Below are 17,756 nucleotides of genomic sequence, written 5' to 3'. Positions count from 1 at the left end.
CTAAGGCAGAGGATTAACCCACTAAGCCACTCAGGTGCCCCTCATGTTATCTAATTTTTAAGATCCAAGAAATCAGACCTACCATTACAGAAGACAGCAAATCTGAGAAAGTCAAGATATCTCTCTCCTTCAACTGGATTCCAACCAATGTCCGGATAACCCTTAGACACCAACATCTGGCAGCTCTGCAGTCCACAACCAGCCAAATATCGAACTACCTACAAACAAGAGGATAAGCAAAAGTGTTATCCCGTGGGTAAGGAGTCATTAGATGCTAACACTACACATGATAGGTGATATCCTCAAGGGTTGGGTTAAAATGCATATGGTTCTGCAAGTTCTTTTTAATTCCATGACAATCCTCATGAACTCCCTGCAGTAAAACCTAAGAGGTAAGAAGTATTTACAAGCGGTAACAAAGTGCTATCATAATAAAAATATTTGTGAATCAACTCTGTGAAAGAAGAATAACCCTATGTTTCATATAATTTAATTAGAAACTTTTATCTATAAATGCATGATATTTGGGGTGCTTGGCTGGTTCCGTCGGGAAAGTACTGACTCTTGATCTCAGGGTCATGAGACTGAACCCCATGTTGGGTGTAGAGCTTATTAAAAAAAAACAAAAAACAAAAAAACCCACACAAATATAAATGTCACTGGTATGTGATATACTTCAAAAAAAGTCTAAAGACCTCTGACCCAGGATAAACCCTGAATCTATCTGAGATATTAAAAGACCCATCTGAGATACAGTGATATTTCAGAGAAGTGATTTACTTCTAAAACAATATTATGAATCTAATGTGGAGGGGGCATATATTTGAGAAAACATGTAGAGAAATTTTTAAAAAGCCCAAGCTTAGGTTCAAACATCCTTAGGTCCACCTGTACTACTTACAGGATCATTTTGTGCCATGATTTCATGGTCTATAAAACTTAGGAGAGTATTAACTATGTTTAAGTATCACTGAATTTAACACACTAAGTTTTCTGCCTGTTTTGGCCTTTCAAATTATTGTATTATATGACTGTTGGTCCTTGACAATATTTCATAACTGAGCCAGTTTTAAAAGAAATCCCTGTTACTATCAATGGTAGTAGATTGTCAGATAAGCAACTCTTCAGTCAAGGTAAACCAGCTTTAAAAAGAAATAAGTAATATAGCTAAAAATATTTTGTACCAACTTTATCTAAGTATAATTTACATATAATAAACTCATCTACTTAAAGTATAAATTCAGAGCACCTGGGTTGCACCTGGGTCTTGGGTTAAACATCTGACTCTCCATTTTGGCTCAGGTCATGATCCCAGGGTCATGAGATTGAGCCCCACAAAGGGCTCTGCACTGAGCGTAGAGCCTGCTTAAGATTTCCTATCTCTCCCTCTGCCCCTCTTCCCCACCCCACTTGGGCATGCATGTGCGTGCACTCTCTAAAAAAGAAATAAAAAATTAAAATACAGATTCAGTGAACTTTGAAAGATTTATGCTTCTGTAAAAACACACCACAGTCAAGATGCAGAACATTCCCATCACCCCTCAGGCCCCAACCATCCCTCCCTGCAAACGAAGGCCTTAACAATCTGCTTTGTAACACTACAAATTAGCTTGTGTATTCTAGAACATTTATATATGCAATCATCCAGTATGTATCTTTTTATGCCTGGCTTCTTTCACTCAGAGTAACAATTTTGAGATTCATTTACATTGTAGCACATGTCAGTACTTCCTTCCTTCTCACTGCATAATAAAAGAATTCCACAGCACATGGAAATAGCCCACATTTCCTTATCCATTCATCCGTTGATGGACATCCGAACTGTCCCCAGTTTTGGGCTAAGATGAACAACGTTACTAACATTCATGCAAACAAATTCCTATTTCAGTTAAGTATCTACAAGTAGGAGGGCTTGGTATATGTTTATGACAGGTATATGTTTTGTTAAGAAACTTATTAAGCATTTGTTAAGTTAGGGACACCTGGGTGGCTCAGCTGGCGAAGCGTCAGACTCTTGATCTCGGCTCAGGTCCTGATCTCGGGGTTGTGAGACTGAGCCCTGCCTGCACTGAGCATAGAGTCTGCTTAAGATTCTCTCTCTCCTCTCCCTCTGCCTGTCCCCCACCACCCCACCACACTCTCTCTCTCTGGGGAGGAAGGATTTAAGTTAAAACTGCCAACCTGCTTTGCAAACTGACTCTACCATTTTTTATCTCAACAGGAATAGATGAGGGTTTTCATTGCTCCACACCCTCCAAAATTTGGGGTATGGTCAACTTTTTAAATATCAGCCATATTTCAGTGTGCAGATAAAATGATTTTAAAATATGAGAGAAAATGCTCCTGAGGTTAGTCCAAGATGCAAAGCTTTGTGACCCATGACCAGCAGGTCAGAAGGGTTTGTGAAAGAGTTCTCTTTTTCATGCCTCAATTACCTCTCCGATGCCAATGTTTTTCTCAAAGCTGGGATAAAGTGGTGAACAATAGAGAAAAAAAAACATGCCCTGAATTCACTGGCCTTATGATAAGGAGTTGATTTTTTAAAATACTCAAATGTATGTTTTATATAAATAATACGAAAATGTGTCTTTCTGTCTCTAATATACAAATAATTTTTTCAACTTTTGGAAAATGAAGCAGCAAAGAAGACAAGACAGGAAACAGAGAGGAGGTTTCAATTTTAAATGGCATGGACATGAAGAGCTAACAAAAATGTGACTTGGTCAATGCCTGGAAGGACCTCAGGAAAAGAGCCAGGAAGACATCTGGCAAAAGAATACTGCAGATGGAGGGAACAGCAAGCACAAAGTCCCCGAGGCAGGAGCACACATGGCAAGTTCCTGTGAAAGCAAGGGGACCAGTGTGGCTGGTGGAGCAGATGGAAGAGACCAGGAGAATGGCTGGCCGTAAGAGGGATACGTGAAATCAGCTGGGTTAGAAGCCGTTACAATGCCTTTAGCTTTTCCTTGAAGCGAGATGGAAAGTCTCTGGAAGTGCTGTCGATGCAGGACTAATACGCACTTTCTCAGAGGCTCGTTCTGGTTGCTAAGTAGGGGAGCAGGGAAGGACCAGGAAGACCACTTGGAATGCAGTCACGATGACGGTGCCGGGGACATTTATCTATGCTCCGGCAAACATGTATGCAGCCTTAAGCACTCAGAGCTCAGGGTCTTACTATATCAGGGATATATGTCTACAAGATAGAAAATGTACTTTGAGGGGCAGCTGGGTGGCTCAGTGGGTTAAAGCCTCTGCCTTTGGCTCAGGTCGTGATCCCAGCACCCTGGGATCAAGCCCCGCATGGGGCGCTCTGCTCAGTGGGGAGCCTGCTTCCTCCTCTCTCACTCTCTCTGCCTGCCTCTCTGCCTACTTGTGATCTCTCCCTCTCTTTCTGTCAAATAAATAAATAAAATCTTAAGAAAAAAAATAAAAAGAAAATGTACTTTGACATGTTAAAACAACTTCTGGAAAAATCAAAACTGTATGAGTAAAGCAAAAGTAACAACAGATACCACGAAAGGACAGAAACCTACAAAACAGAAAAGTTGATTCCCTTTCCAGAGAGAAATAGATGTGATCAGAGGGAACGCTTGATCTCAACTTTCTTGTTCTTTGTAATTTACAACTATAGGTTCTACGTGATATAGGTAAAATGTTTTCTTTTTAAGAATTTTTGTTAAAAGATTTTATTTATTTATTTGACAGACAAAGATCACAAGTAGGCAGAGAGGCAGGCAGAGAGGTGGGGTGGGGGAAGCAGGCTTCCTGCTGAGCAGAGAGCCCAATGTAGGGCTCGATGCCAGGACTGGGATCATGACCTGAGCCAAAGGCAGAGGCTTTAACCCACTGAGCCACCCAGGCGTCCCTGGTAATATATTTCTTGAGATTAGTGTAACTTTAATAACAAATTAGATAAAAGATAGGAGAGTAAATTTGCGGGTTAATTTTATTTATATAGGGGCAAAACTCTTAAACCAAACCATGGTTAACCAACTTAAAGTTTATCTTTTTTTTTTTTAAAGATTTTATTTATTTATTTGACAGAGATCACAAATAGGCAAAGAGGCAGGCAGAGAGAGAGGAGAAAGCAGTCTCCCTGCCAGGCAGAGAGCCTGATGTGGGGCTTGATCCCAGGACCCTGGGATCATGACCTGAGCTAAAGGCAGAGGCTTTACCCACTGGGCCATTCAGGCATCCCAGTAACATGCTTATAATATACAATGTATGCTATAATTGTGCCAATATAAATACAACTCTATTATGGTTATACTTTAATAACCTCGAGAAATAACCATAAACAAGCCTAACTCCCACAAACACAAGAGGGGAGGATGTTGTTTACCTTTTCCAGATCTGGTTCACGCAGAGCTAAGGCCAGTTCGTTATTATCCATCACCGACGCGGCTGCCACATCCAACGGCGTTGAACCTCTCATAGCTGGTGAGGCTGTTAATTCAAACACGGATGAGGCAAAACCTGGTTGGTGCTACAACTACAAATTCCATATAAAAACACACTGTCCCTTAATATTTCATTTCTAAATACAACACACACTGCATTCATCTAAAATTACTTTGCATTAAAGTTTAAAATTTAATACAGCATGTATATTCTTCTTACAAGATTAAATAAAAGCCATAACTCACTTACCAAGACCGACACTGCTATTCTCCAGTAAATAGCTGAGATGATCAAACATAGCTTTTTGATTCTGCCTACTTATACGACAGAAGTAACAAAGGAAACGGCAACAGTTGGCCACCATCTTGGGAAAAGTGATTTCCTACATAAAGAACATTTAGTTAGCTGTGGGAGTACATGGTCTTCAGAAAACTGAGTTCAGAAGCTGAGGTCCAACTACATTGTTAAACCATGCGAGCTCATGTCTGCATGGGCTACTAAAGACTAAAGACCTTCTACTAAACACTAAAGACCTTCTATTGTCTACACGTCAACTCATCTAGTCCAGGAGCCACTGAAAATCAAGCCCAATATTAATGGAGAAACCTCACTACCATCAAGGGGTTGCTCTGGAACTAAGCTACAGCCCTAAATCTATAGGTGGCATAAGCCTGATTTAGCAATCAGGCAGACTTGGCTGTGATTCTGGACTAAAACTATCAGCTATGTTTCCCTGGGAGACTATTAAGTCTTACTGATTCAGTTGTGTAAAACTGGAATAAAATGGATAATAATTCTTAATTTAGATTAAGAGAGAAAAAGTTCAATGAAACCTTTTATTAAAAATACCCTATTTCCTACTTGAAACCACATTAGGGCATTCCTATCGTAAGTGTTGTCGTTTTTAAGATTCTAGGAGTCACATCTTCCCTGATTCACACACGACTCATCTGCTACAATGAGCACCCTGACCCAAAAGGCCCGCATGCCAGACACCTGCAAATATATCTCCCTTAAGCATCTAATCTTATTCTAGGATACCCTAGATGATCCCTGGAATCCCTCTTTATCAGAATTTTTATAAATATTTTATAAATATCTTTATAAGTCTAACTGGTAATTTAAACATGAAAAATACGAACTCTACCATATTTGGAAAAGCACATCTTAAAATTTCGAAAACAGTGTAATGTATTTGCAAATCATAGATCATAAAATTATACTGATTCATATGAAATTGTTGTATTACTCTATTCACTCGGTTTTGAAGGTTTGAAAGTTTGGAAGGTTTCACTTTATTTTAACTCTAAATCACTTAAGAAGTTCACTTTATGTCTTAAAACTCAAGAACATCATCTTCAGATTTGGGCCTGGATCAGGAATTTAGTGAAACCAACTGCCATCTAAATCAAGCGGCATGTCTGGGTCTGAAGAACACGCTTGTGTTCTGGACTTTTAATGTGATGGACATTCACTTATAATTAAGAATTTAAAAAAATAGTATAGTATTTATGTTCAAAGTTTCTAACTAACCACTAAATAGGAAAAGTTTAGGAGACAGCCAATTACACAGCAGAAGACAGAAATTGTTATCAATCTCAAAGGAAGAAAGAACTAGTAGCATATCCAATTCTCACTCTAGAAGGCTTGCTTTGTTTTTGCAGAAGGTGTTCTTTAAAAAACAGTCCTCCTAAGATGATTTAAGAAATCCTCATTAAGAATATGCTCCAAGAGTGTATGTACTCCATGAGTCATGTACATTGGCAACTTAATAATCAAAGGTTTTCCTTTACCTTGGACTCTCCACCTCCAAGGACATTCACCATGACCTCCATCACTGTCTCGTGCATCCCAAGCGCCCTCATGAGATTAGGGTGTTGGTAAAATACTTTATTATTCATGATATCCCTAGAAGGGACAATATAGGTTTGGGGGGTTGGGGGAGAAGCACAGAGGGCAGAGAAAAACTTAAATGAAAATTTATCTGAGATCCTGATGAATATTTTGGAATTAATTACTGGCATGAACAGAAAATTATGTGCAGTCATGATTAAAGTTAATAAAAACAAAAGTTAAGAAGCACAATTAATTGAATTTCCTCCAAAAATATTAAAAGCCTCTCAAAAATAGTATACAAGTTATCTGTTCTTTTCAGTTAGAAGAAATGTACTACATATATAAACATTCATCTATATGAAATATATTTTTGGACACATCATTCCTAATTTTATGTATATCCAAATACCTGTTCAATCTTCTTTAGCATAGAGATATGAATCACTATTATACCACATTCTATGAACATTCCTATTTAAATTATTGACATACAAATATCTGCTTTTCATGTAGGATATTTTTAGTACTACATTCAGTATTTCTATGTTTAATAACAGTAGTGTTATTTCTTACTATATTTGTGTTACCTTTCCAGAGAATCACATGTAAAGGACTCATACTCTCAAAGAGAAACAGAATATACCTCAAATCCAGGTACAAGTAGTGTAATAAATTAAAATGGAATTTGGGGGCATCTGCATGGCTCAGTTGTTGAGCATCTGCCTTTGGCTCAGGTCATGATCCCAAGGTCCTGGGATCAAGCCCCACATCAGGCTCCCTACTGGGTGAGAAGCCTGCTTCTCCCTCTCCCACTCCCCCTGATTGCATTCTCTCTCGCACTCTCTCCCTGTCAAATAAATAAATAAATAAATAAATAAATAAATAAAATCCTTAAAATTAAAATAAAGTAAAATAATAAAATGAACATTTGAGGGGTGCCTGGGTGGCTCAGTGGGTTAAAGCCTCTGCCTTTGGCTCAGGTCATGATCCCAGGGTCCTGGGATCGAGCCCCACATCGGGCTCTCTGCTTTGCAGGGAGCCTGCTTCCCCCCATCTCTCTCTCTGCCTGCTTCTCTGCCTACTTGTGATTTCTGTCTGTCAAATAAATAAAGCCTTTAAAAAAAAAATGAACATTTGATTTGAAAAACCAGCAGATGATACCCAACATGTTTCATATTATCATTATTTCATTACGTGTTATTATATTATGTATGTAGAGGTATTCCTAAGGATGTTACTGCTTGGTAGTCATTAAAATAAAAAACTCTGCTGATTTTTATGTGAATGTAAATCAAATCAATACAGAAGTTTGTTTTTTTTTTTTCTACAAAAACACTTCCTGTCACAGCTTTAACAAGAAAATTTTAACACACAGCCTACAGGAAAACAAACTTTCCCTGCCGATCTCATCTCCTTAATGGACTCACCCATTCATTTGGTCATATGCTAACTTTTAGTTATATCAAGTATATCAAGACAGTGACATAGTATGATTCCTGCATAATGATTCTCTTTTTTCAGTTTCAGTTTTTTGTTTTAATTGAGTTTAGTTTTGCTTTAATGACAAGAGTTTTTAGATAGCACAACTCAAAAAAAAAAAAAAAATGACACGGGCGCCGAGGACTAAAATAGGTCTGATCTATTTTGTGAAGAACAAATGGAGTGAAGAAAGGCCTCTTTTTCCTTCACATAAGAAAGTAACATATTTAGTAGGAGAACCTTCAATTTTTCAAACCACAGTTGTAATCACAGGATTGTTCTCTTGTTACTTCAAATCCTTTTGTAGGACCCAACTTTGGACAATTTTGTTTTGAAAAAAATCTTGTTTGCTTTTCGTTCTAGATAAATTATGTGGCTTTGTAAGTCTACCACTCGGTAGGCAGGTTGTCATTTATTAAATGTGTCCTTTGAGAAATATTCCTAATACTACAAAAACATAACTTTATATTTTGTTTTATAATCATCTAAGTTTTTTTTTAAAGATTTTATTTATTTATTTATTTGACAGAAGGAGATCACAAGTACGCATAAAGGCAAGCAGAGAGAGAGAGATGGGGAAGCAGGCTCCCCGGCGAGCAGAGAGCCTGATTTGGGGGTTTGATCCCAGGACCCTGAGATCATGACCTGAGCCGAAGGCAGAGGCTTAACCCACTGAGCCAGCAAGGCGCCTCTAAGGTGTTTTTTTATTTTTATTTTTTTTAAGATTTTATTTATTATTTGACAGAGACAGAGAGAGAAGGAATTCAAGCAGGGGGAGTTGGAGAGGGAGAAGCAGGCCTTCTCATCCAGCAGGGAGCCTGATGTGGGGCTTGATCCCAGGACCCTGGAATCATGACTCGAGCTGAAGGCAGATGCCCAACGACTGAGCCACCCAGGCACCCCCATTTTAAGGTTTACCACTACTGAGTGATTTACGTGTTAACACATATTACTGTTACACGTTCATTTGAGAAGAAAGTGCCCTGCATTTCCTGGAAGCCTTCCTTGCTCATTTGGTTAATGACCATCACTTAGGTGAAACCTTTTTCGGTTAGATCAATGTATTAGTATCCAAGAAAAAGATTCACGCTCACACAATTTTAAAGACTATCAAATTTCCTTTTGTTGTTTAAACTTTTCTGTTCTCCTTCTTTTGTTCTGTTAGTATATTTATTTTTACTGTGCAATATTGATAACGATTTTGGAATATAACCTTTAGGCTTATTTTAATGATTTCAAACACCTGATAGATCCAAGGGCAATATACAGTATGTGTTATGAATTTAGATAAATAATAAATAAATAATAAGACACAAACTGAATCTTTCTATACTTTGTTTTTTACCCACAGGATTATTTTTTTAGATCAAAGAAAACTGTTGTTGTTCTATTCCATTAGTTTTTTGAAGAACCATCTGTAGGATTCTTAAACTTTTTTACTGTTTCTTTACATCCTTTTTTATACATGTCAACAGTTACTTTCATTCTCTTTCTTTCATTTTCTCTTTAACTTTTTTTGGTAGAATATGTACATTCTAACTCACTTTTCAACATTCTACATTTGATTTCTACATCCTTATGTTTCAGTATTTTTTTCTCATAGACTTCATAAGGCTTAATTTAAGCTTCCATTGTTCTTCTATTTTCACACTCTCAAACTATGCAAGCTGGTGAATGATTCCCAGATTTATGCATATATGCGCCAATAATACACTAAAACTTCTGCTTCCCATTCTTTCTGAGTTCTATTATCTTTTCTCTAATGTACAGCCCTTTAGAAGTTCATGAACTGTAAGTAAACATTCTGAAATATCTTTGTTTCTCTCTTAAATATGGGATATAAATCCTCATCCTCGAATTTCCATGAAGCACAAGGTCATGGTATGACATTCTCAATTGAATAACACCTTCTAAACTGATGGTTATTTTCCATCAGGATTTGTGAGTGTGGTATTCCACTGAGTAATGATCTCTAGTTTTGCCGTTGAGAATTCCATATGCTGTTGGGCTTTTTGTTGTTGTTGTTGTTGTTAAGTATTCTGGCTTTTCTTTCAACTTGCCTTTAAAATAATCCAAGTATCACTGGTTTTACTGCAGTTTGACTGCCTATGCAGGGAAGATGTGGAACTACATGTCCTTTGGGATAATCTGTGAGTTCATGTTCTTCGTTGATTCTGAAAGTCTCAAGTCAGTAGCTCTTGAAATATTCAAATTCCATAAATCATCTATTCTATCTTTTCCAGAAATCCTGTTTACTATATCCTGAACCTTCTTATACTATCTGTTCAGTCTCATAACTGCTCTTTCAAATTTCCTTATCTTTATCTCTCAGTGCTGCAGTACTAAGTAATTTTCTCAGATCTATGATCCAACTTATTAAATTTTCTCTTCAACTGTATCTTATCAAATTTAATTAACTCACTGTTTTCAATGTCATTTATTATATTTTTCATTTCTAGAAACTCTACTTGGATCTTTTTCAAATCTTTGTGGACTTTTCTCCACATCTTATTTTTAGAGAATTGGTTTATTCCCTTTGTATTTTTAACCATTTTAAATATAGTAACTTATGTCTCTTTCTGGCATTGTCTTATCTGAAATTTTTGAAACAGGTGTTCTGACCCCACTATCATTGTGTCTGCAAGACCCCTGCTTATGAAGGATTGTTTCCTTATGTGCTTGGCAATTTTGGTTGTAAGCTAACCGTTCATAGTATTTAGTTTTTTCCTGTAAGATTTCACAGTGACTTGAGGTGAGAAAAGTATACCTCCAGGTCCAATTGTTACATTCTCAGTTTAGGAATCTGTAAACTACACATGAGATATAAACATTAATCCCCAAATTCACATGAAGCACACTTATGATTCTAAACTAGCAAAAGAATTTCAACTTGCCTTTAAAATAATCCAAGTGTTGTGTTGTGTTGTGTTGTTTTCCCCATTTTTTTTCAAGGCCCAGGTGGATACAGACAAAATACTATTTCCTGCTGGTGAGTGTTTGTCTCTGTATGTATTTTCATGTGTTTTTATTAACCTTCATGTGTTTTATATATGATTGTACATTACTGAAAAAATAATTTATTTTTTAAAAAGATTTTATTTATTTATTTGACAGAGAGAGACACAGCGAGAGAGGGAACACAAGCACGGGGAGTGTGAGAGGGAGAAGAAGGCTTTCCGCTGAGCAGAGAGCCCGAGGCAGGGCTGGATCCCAGGACCCTGAAATCATGACCTGAGCAGAAGGCAGAGGCTTAACAACTAAGCCACCCAGGCAGCCCTGAAAAATTAATTCTAAGCACCTCTAAAATATGTTCTGCATAACATAGCCACCGCAGCATCAAGTTGTAAAATTGGTCACGTTTTGCTGGTGAGCAACTTTTCTATTTAGCTTTAAAACATAATGTCTAGAAAAGCAATAATCTCACTTAATCATATACAGATATACCTCACAAATACAGCAGATTGGGCTCCAGCACATGGCAATAAAGCAAATCAAATGAAATTTTTTTTTGTTTTCCAGTACATACAAAATTATGTTTACAATACACTGTAGTCTATTAAGAGTGTAACAGTGTTATGTTTTAAAAATCCATGTGGGGGTGCCTGGGTGGCTCAGTGGGTTAAGCCTCTGCCTTTGGCTCAGGTCACAATCCCAGGGTCCTGGGATCCAGCCCTGCCTCAGGCTCTCTGCTCAGTGGGAAGTCTGCTTCTCCCACTATCTCTGCCTGCTTCTCTGTCTACTTGTGATCTCTGTCAAATAAATAAAATCTTTAAAAAAAATCCATGAACATCCCCTAATTAAAAAACACTTAATAGCTAAAAATGCTAACCATCTCCTGAACTTTTAGTGAGTCATAACCATTGATCACAGGTCACCATAACAATTATAATATAATAAAAAGTTAGAAATACTGTGAGAATTGCCAACCTCTGACACATAGAGACATAAAGTGAGCAAATGCCATTAAAAAAATGGTGTCGATAGACTTGCTCATTGCAAGGTAGTCATGGAACTTCAATTTGTAAAAACACACTGTCTGTGAAGTGCAATAAATTAAGGCACAATAAAACGAGGCATGCCTATAATCGAAATAGTGGATTTATATTAATATACCTACTGTGCAACTACTGGGATTAACAATTAAAAAGAAGACATTTGTAAGACAAAAGTTGTAATAGTTAAATAAATTACCCTAATCCACGAATCATAAGCTTCTCTTCTTCTTTGCCCATTCTTACGCTCAGCAGAGAACGGATCTGACCAAGAGACGCCAGCAGGTTGATGGTATCCTCCACGGAGACACCATTTATAGTGTAGGTCTTTGGCAGAGCTCGGACCAGACCCCCAATGCCATCGTACTGTCGATGGAGCAACACAAACATGGCCCTCACCAACTCAGGGTCTTCAATGACAGACTCTTGTGCCCATCGGACCATGGTTTCAGAAATCAACTGTTGAAGAGTGGCTATAAAGTCATTATGGATGTTTTTTAAAAAGGAAAATAATAAGAGAAGACAAATTAGCTGGGCATTTCAACTCTACCTCTCACAGTCCCAAACTAATATCTGTAGTTGAACCAGAGTTGAAAAAGCTAGGAATATTCTTGGAGGAAAATAAATTTCACTTAAACATTTTATACATATGTCAATAAAAATGAGTTATGAACACGCAAGAATAAAAATACACAAAATTTTCTTAAAAACTACTCTTATTAAGGAATTTTAGCTGTTCAGAATTATACTTTTCCAAAATTGCTGTTGGCAATCCATAGGGCAATCAATGTGATTTGTCCTATTACTTTCACTTTTATTTTCTTTGTTCCATTATTTTCCTCCCAGAAGATGTGACATCATATACCCTTATAAAATCAGTCATGGGCATCCAAGGGAATGATCTATTTTTTTCTCTCTTCATTTCAGCCATTTGCAAAAGTGACCTCATATATTTTTACTATAATTTGGATCCTTAATTGTCACTTAAAATGTTTTGATTGTGAAGCTGTATTAAAGTGAAAAACTATTCTATATGTAGAAGATTACTTGCAATGTGTCATGCAGTATAGTATACATAAAAGCAACAGAACTTTTAAACCTCCTAAAATAAAGAGCAAAGTTATCAAAGCTAAGTGGGTTGATGTGATCAACACATACATAATAAGGTACTAATTCCTACCATTGATACACTGGCAGATTTTCAAAAGAAGCTGTTTACCTGCTTTAATCTATACATTATTTAAAGACAAACAAAAACTACCAATTTTAACCAAATCCAAAATGCAGATAAAATGCCAGTATATTTCCACATGCCTCAAAACCATGCTGACATTTTCAATAGATCAAAATCATAAACCTGATAATAATAAAAAGTGGTTAATAAGAAACCTTGAACTCTCATTTTGAAGAAGACCTGATCCAAATAAATCTGGTTGTGATACTAAAGAATAAATTTAGAGTTCACTGTATACATGAAAAGTTTCCATTGTGAGTAAGCACCAAAACCAAAACAAAGCAAAACAAACAAACAAAAAAACTAAAATTTTTCATAAGTTGACTTTTCTTCTTTGAGTAAAAACTGTTCCTAGACCAGTGGGCTGCATCACAGAATGAAGAGGGACTGAGATGTGAGGTAATTAGTAAGACAGATCTCACCAACCTACTGCTTGAACCCCTTCTGATGAGTGTTGCGTCTGAGAAGCATTGCCCCAATGTGTTACTCTTCAATTAAACAGGATAAAAATGAACCAGAAATGCCTAACAGTTTAGCAAATATCTCAGAAGCAAAATACAGTTAACAGATAACTACCTATTTAAACTTTAAGAAAAGGTTTAACTTGGTACAAGAATATTCGAATGCCTTTAGCATCGTATTTAGATAGGAAAGCTAAATTACTCCCTTTGTACTTTGTCTTGACAGTCTCTGATCAAATATCTACATTTGTAGTCCTCTGGGGAACCCACCCACCCTTATAAATACTGCTACCTCTCAATCTTTTCCTACAAACATATTTTGTTGCTGCTGTCTACCTCTGGCAGCCACAGGCATCTACTTAAGAATCTGATTCTTGGAAGCTTCCAGCTCAGTTTTCTCACTGGCTCATCTAGTATGATGTTAGTTCAAAGGATGAATAAATGTCAGCAGAGTCGCTTTGCCAGTGCCCTTCCATACTGCTTACAGGACTTCTTGGAGTCACTCTCAACTGGTTTTTCAGCTTGTTTCTTCTTCAGGTATGTCACCTTTTCTACCAGGGACAGCAGGCGTCCTCTAATTGTTAAGTCACTGTTTCCATCCAAAGACCCATCTTCATCCAGCTCAATTCCTAGCAAGAGAAAAGCAAAGAGAAAGAAAGAATTCAAAAAAAAAAATACATTTAAGACAAATAATGCTCTGGTTTTGCAACTTTTTCCATTGATAGCTTAAAGCAATGCTCCATGTCCAAAATATTTGACAACATTGAGTTAAGCACTCCTGCTCACTAGCACTTGGGTAAAATCCATTCACTAGCATCTTGTCCTTTCTCTTTTTCCCCTGTTCTGATGGGCCTAGGTCTATTAGTAGCCAAGACAAAATATAAAACTGAGCAGATAGCAAAAAGATGCTGCTAGGAGTCAAGATCAATTCTGCTGGTTGGTCTGACCCTCAGGCTGACCCTGAGGCATCTCTGACTTTAGGTGCTATCTGCCTAGACCTACAGTTTTACCCTGCAGAAAACCTCCTAGAAGTTCAGCCTCCTCATTTGCCTCTGACAATTACAGTGGTTTGTTAATAAACTGAAAAAACAGAAAGCAGGCATAATTAGGTATCCTAGTTCAGGAAACACTTTATGTCTGAAGCAATAATCCTACCATTTTAGAGTACCTCTTTATTTAAAGTAGATAATATAACTTTCTGGCACTCGTCTAGTGTCTCTCTATTCAAAAGCTGAATTAATATGCAAGATGATGTTTATATTCTCATCATTAAAATAAGACAGAAATAATGCATTTGGTGCTATATAACACTTAAGAAATGACTAATTCATTTTCTTTCATTGGAACACTTTGTCCATATCACTGCTTAAAGGGAAAAGAACCACAGACTGAGAATATCAAATAAATTCCATTTTTAAAGTTCTTAGGGTAAAAAGAGGGGAAACCTACCTTAATAGATTTGGGCTACTGACATAAACTTCATAAAGGATTTCCTTAGACATTTATCATTATTCCAAAAGATACATGCTACATCTCCTGGCCAATTCTAAAAAGTGCCCCATAATTGGTTTAAATACAACTATTTGTGATAAATTGTCTTTATACAAATCAATCTAACAGTCATCTCTCTGCCAAAGCATCTGGTTACATGTCCTCTGCCACACAGGAGAAACTAAATAAAATTTTGGCTATCTCTTGCTTGTTCTTAAAGCCTTTCTGGTATCTCTACCTGTCATGATTTTCCACAAAGAGTCAGTTAACTATTTTGCAATAATAAATAGTCTTACATGAACTCCTAACAGGCACCATGTACATTTATGAATCTATTTACATATATATTAACTTTTGTACCAACTAAACAATATTATGAAACAGTTCAAAACAAAACAGGAAGTTTGACAAGGTAACAACAACCATTAAAATGAACAAACAAATTCTAGAGTTGAAAAATACAGTAACTGAACTATTCAGTTGAGAGTTTCAAAAGTAGACTTCAACATGCAGAAGAAAAAATCAACAACCTGAAGAATAGGTCAATGAAAACCATGCACTCTGAAGCAAGTCTATAAGATTTATGGGATACAATGGAAAGAGTCCCACAATATTCAGATTATGGGAATTCCCAAAAGTGACAAGAAAGAAAAAGGGACAGAAAGTATATTTAAAGTAATAATAGCGGAAAACTTCCCAAACCTAGGGAGAGAGAAACATACAAGCAGATAGATGAGGCTCAAAAGACCCAAAATGTGTTTAATTTGAATAGGGCTACACTGAGACACATTAACAAGTAAATTGTCAGAAGGAAAAGGCAAAGAAAAAATTTTAAAAAGGCACAAGAGAAAAGAGAGAAGTTACACAAAAGGGAAATCCCGGAAGATTTCTCAACAGAAACTCTTTAAGCCAGAGAAAACATCACCACATATTTTTTAAAAAATGGAAGAAAGTAACTGTCAACCAAATTCTATACCCAGTAAAGCTGGGTCCTTCAGAAAGTCCTTAAGAAAAGGGAGGAGGGAGAGGGACCTCCCCAAACAAACAAAAGCTGAGGAAGCTCATTACTACCAGATCTGCCTTACAACAAATGCTAGAGGAAGTTCTTTGAATGGAAGTTAAACAACACTAGTTACCAGTGCAAAAACATAAAAAAGGTAGTGTAAGTCTTACTGGTAATGGTAAACATATAATCAAAGTTAGATTCTGCAATATGGTAACCATGGTGAATAACTCACAGCTCTAGTTTAAAATTTTTTCTTTTTTAAGAATTAAAATAGGTTCTTAAAACATTTTGATATTGTATGTAAACCTTGTGGTAACTACAAGGGAAAATCTTGTAGTAATTATACGAAAGAACCCAATAAAGGAGTAAAAGCATACTCATAACAAATATATTAACACATACATACACAACATACAGCAGGATAGGAAACAAAGAAAACCAGATCTGCAACCCCCTCCAAATTAACAAAATAGCAATAGTAAATCCTTACATATCAATATAATTACTTCAAGTATAAATGGATAAAATTCTCCAACCAAAAGACATAGAATGATCAAATTAAAAAACAGCAACAACAACAACAATAACAACAAACCAGGTCTAACCATATGCTGCCCCTAAAAGATTCACATTAGCTTTAAAGACGCACAAAGAAAAAAAAAAAGAAGAAAAAAAAAAAAACCACACAAAGCGAGAGCAAAGGGATGAAAAACAACAATTCAAGCAAATGGTAATCAAATGAAACAAAACAACAAAAAAACAGGGAAGCTATACTTACATCAGACAAAATAGATTTTAAATTAAACATGGTAAGGAGAGACAATGAGGGTCATTGCATAATGGTAAATGGGTCAATATATCAAGAGCATGTAACATTTATAAATATTTATTCACCCAACACCAGAGGACCTAAACATATAAAGCAAAAACAAACAAATAAAAAATTAGAAGGGGAAATAAAGGAGTAATACAATAATAATTGGGGTCTTTAGTATCCCACTCTTAACAATAAATAGTTCATACAGGAGAGAATTAATAAGGAAAGAGTGGATTTTAACAACACTATAGACCAAATGGACCTAACATACAAAAACATTCTATCAAGCAACAGCAGAATATTCTTCTCAAGTGCACATGGAACATTTTCCAGGATAGAATATGTGTTAGGCCATAAAACAAGTCTTAGTAAATTCAAGAGGGTTGAAATTATACCAGTAATCTTCTCTGACCACAATGGCATAAAACTAGAAATCAATGAAAAGGGGAAAACTGGAAAATTCTTGAACACGGAGAAATTAAACAGCACTCTATTTAACAAACAATGAAGCCAAGAGAAAATTTAAGGGGAAATAAAAGAATTTATTAAGATAAACAAAACTGGAAATACAACATATCAGAAAGAATGGGTGCAGCTAAAGCACTTCTAAGAGGGAAGTTCATAGCAATAAATGCCTACATGAAAAACCAAGAAAGATCTCAAATAAACGACATAACTCTATACCTTAAGGAACTAGAAAAAGTAGAACAAAGCCTGAAGATAGCAGAAGAAAGATTAGAGCAGAAATTACTGAAATAGAAATAAAAAAAAAAAACAGAAAATATTAACCACACTAAGTTAGTTCCCTGAAAAAAAAAAATTGCCAAACCTTTAGCTAGTCTAGCCATGGGGAATAAAGACAGGACTCAAATCAACAACATTATAAATGAAAAAGATATCACAGAAATTCAAAGGACTGTAAAAGGTTACTATGAACATTATAAGCAAACAAACTGGACCAACTAGAAAAATGGAAAAGTTCTTAGAAACATACAATTTGCCAAGGAAGAAATGGATAATTTGAATAGGCCAATTAATT

General features: G+C 36.3%; 1 protein-coding gene across 6 annotated transcripts in view; it reads right to left on the bottom strand.

Annotated features, from left to right (window-relative positions):
• The window catches only part of RYR2 (ryanodine receptor 2), a 535,490-nt gene that overhangs the window by 188,605 nt on the left and 329,129 nt on the right, over positions 1-17,756 (bottom strand). For all 6 annotated transcript variants that reach the window (XM_044239419.1, XM_044239420.1, XM_044239421.1 and 3 more), the window contains 6 exons: positions 13,889-14,032; positions 11,908-12,181; positions 6,195-6,309; positions 4,651-4,783; positions 4,343-4,446; positions 83-218 (listed from right to left, as the gene is read on the bottom strand). In XM_044239419.1, the coding sequence (XP_044095354.1) occupies positions 83-218; positions 4,343-4,446; positions 4,651-4,783; positions 6,195-6,309; positions 11,908-12,181; positions 13,889-14,032 (906 nt within the window). The remainder of the gene's footprint in view (positions 1-82; positions 219-4,342; positions 4,447-4,650; positions 4,784-6,194; positions 6,310-11,907; positions 12,182-13,888; positions 14,033-17,756) is intronic.

This window comes from Neovison vison, chromosome 2, assembly GCF_020171115.1.
Source record: "Neovison vison isolate M4711 chromosome 2, ASM_NN_V1, whole genome shotgun sequence".
Taxonomy (NCBI): Eukaryota; Metazoa; Chordata; class Mammalia; order Carnivora; family Mustelidae; genus Neogale; species Neogale vison.
The sequence above is the reverse complement of the archived record's forward strand: the minus strand, read 5'-3'. Positions and strand labels throughout refer to the sequence as shown.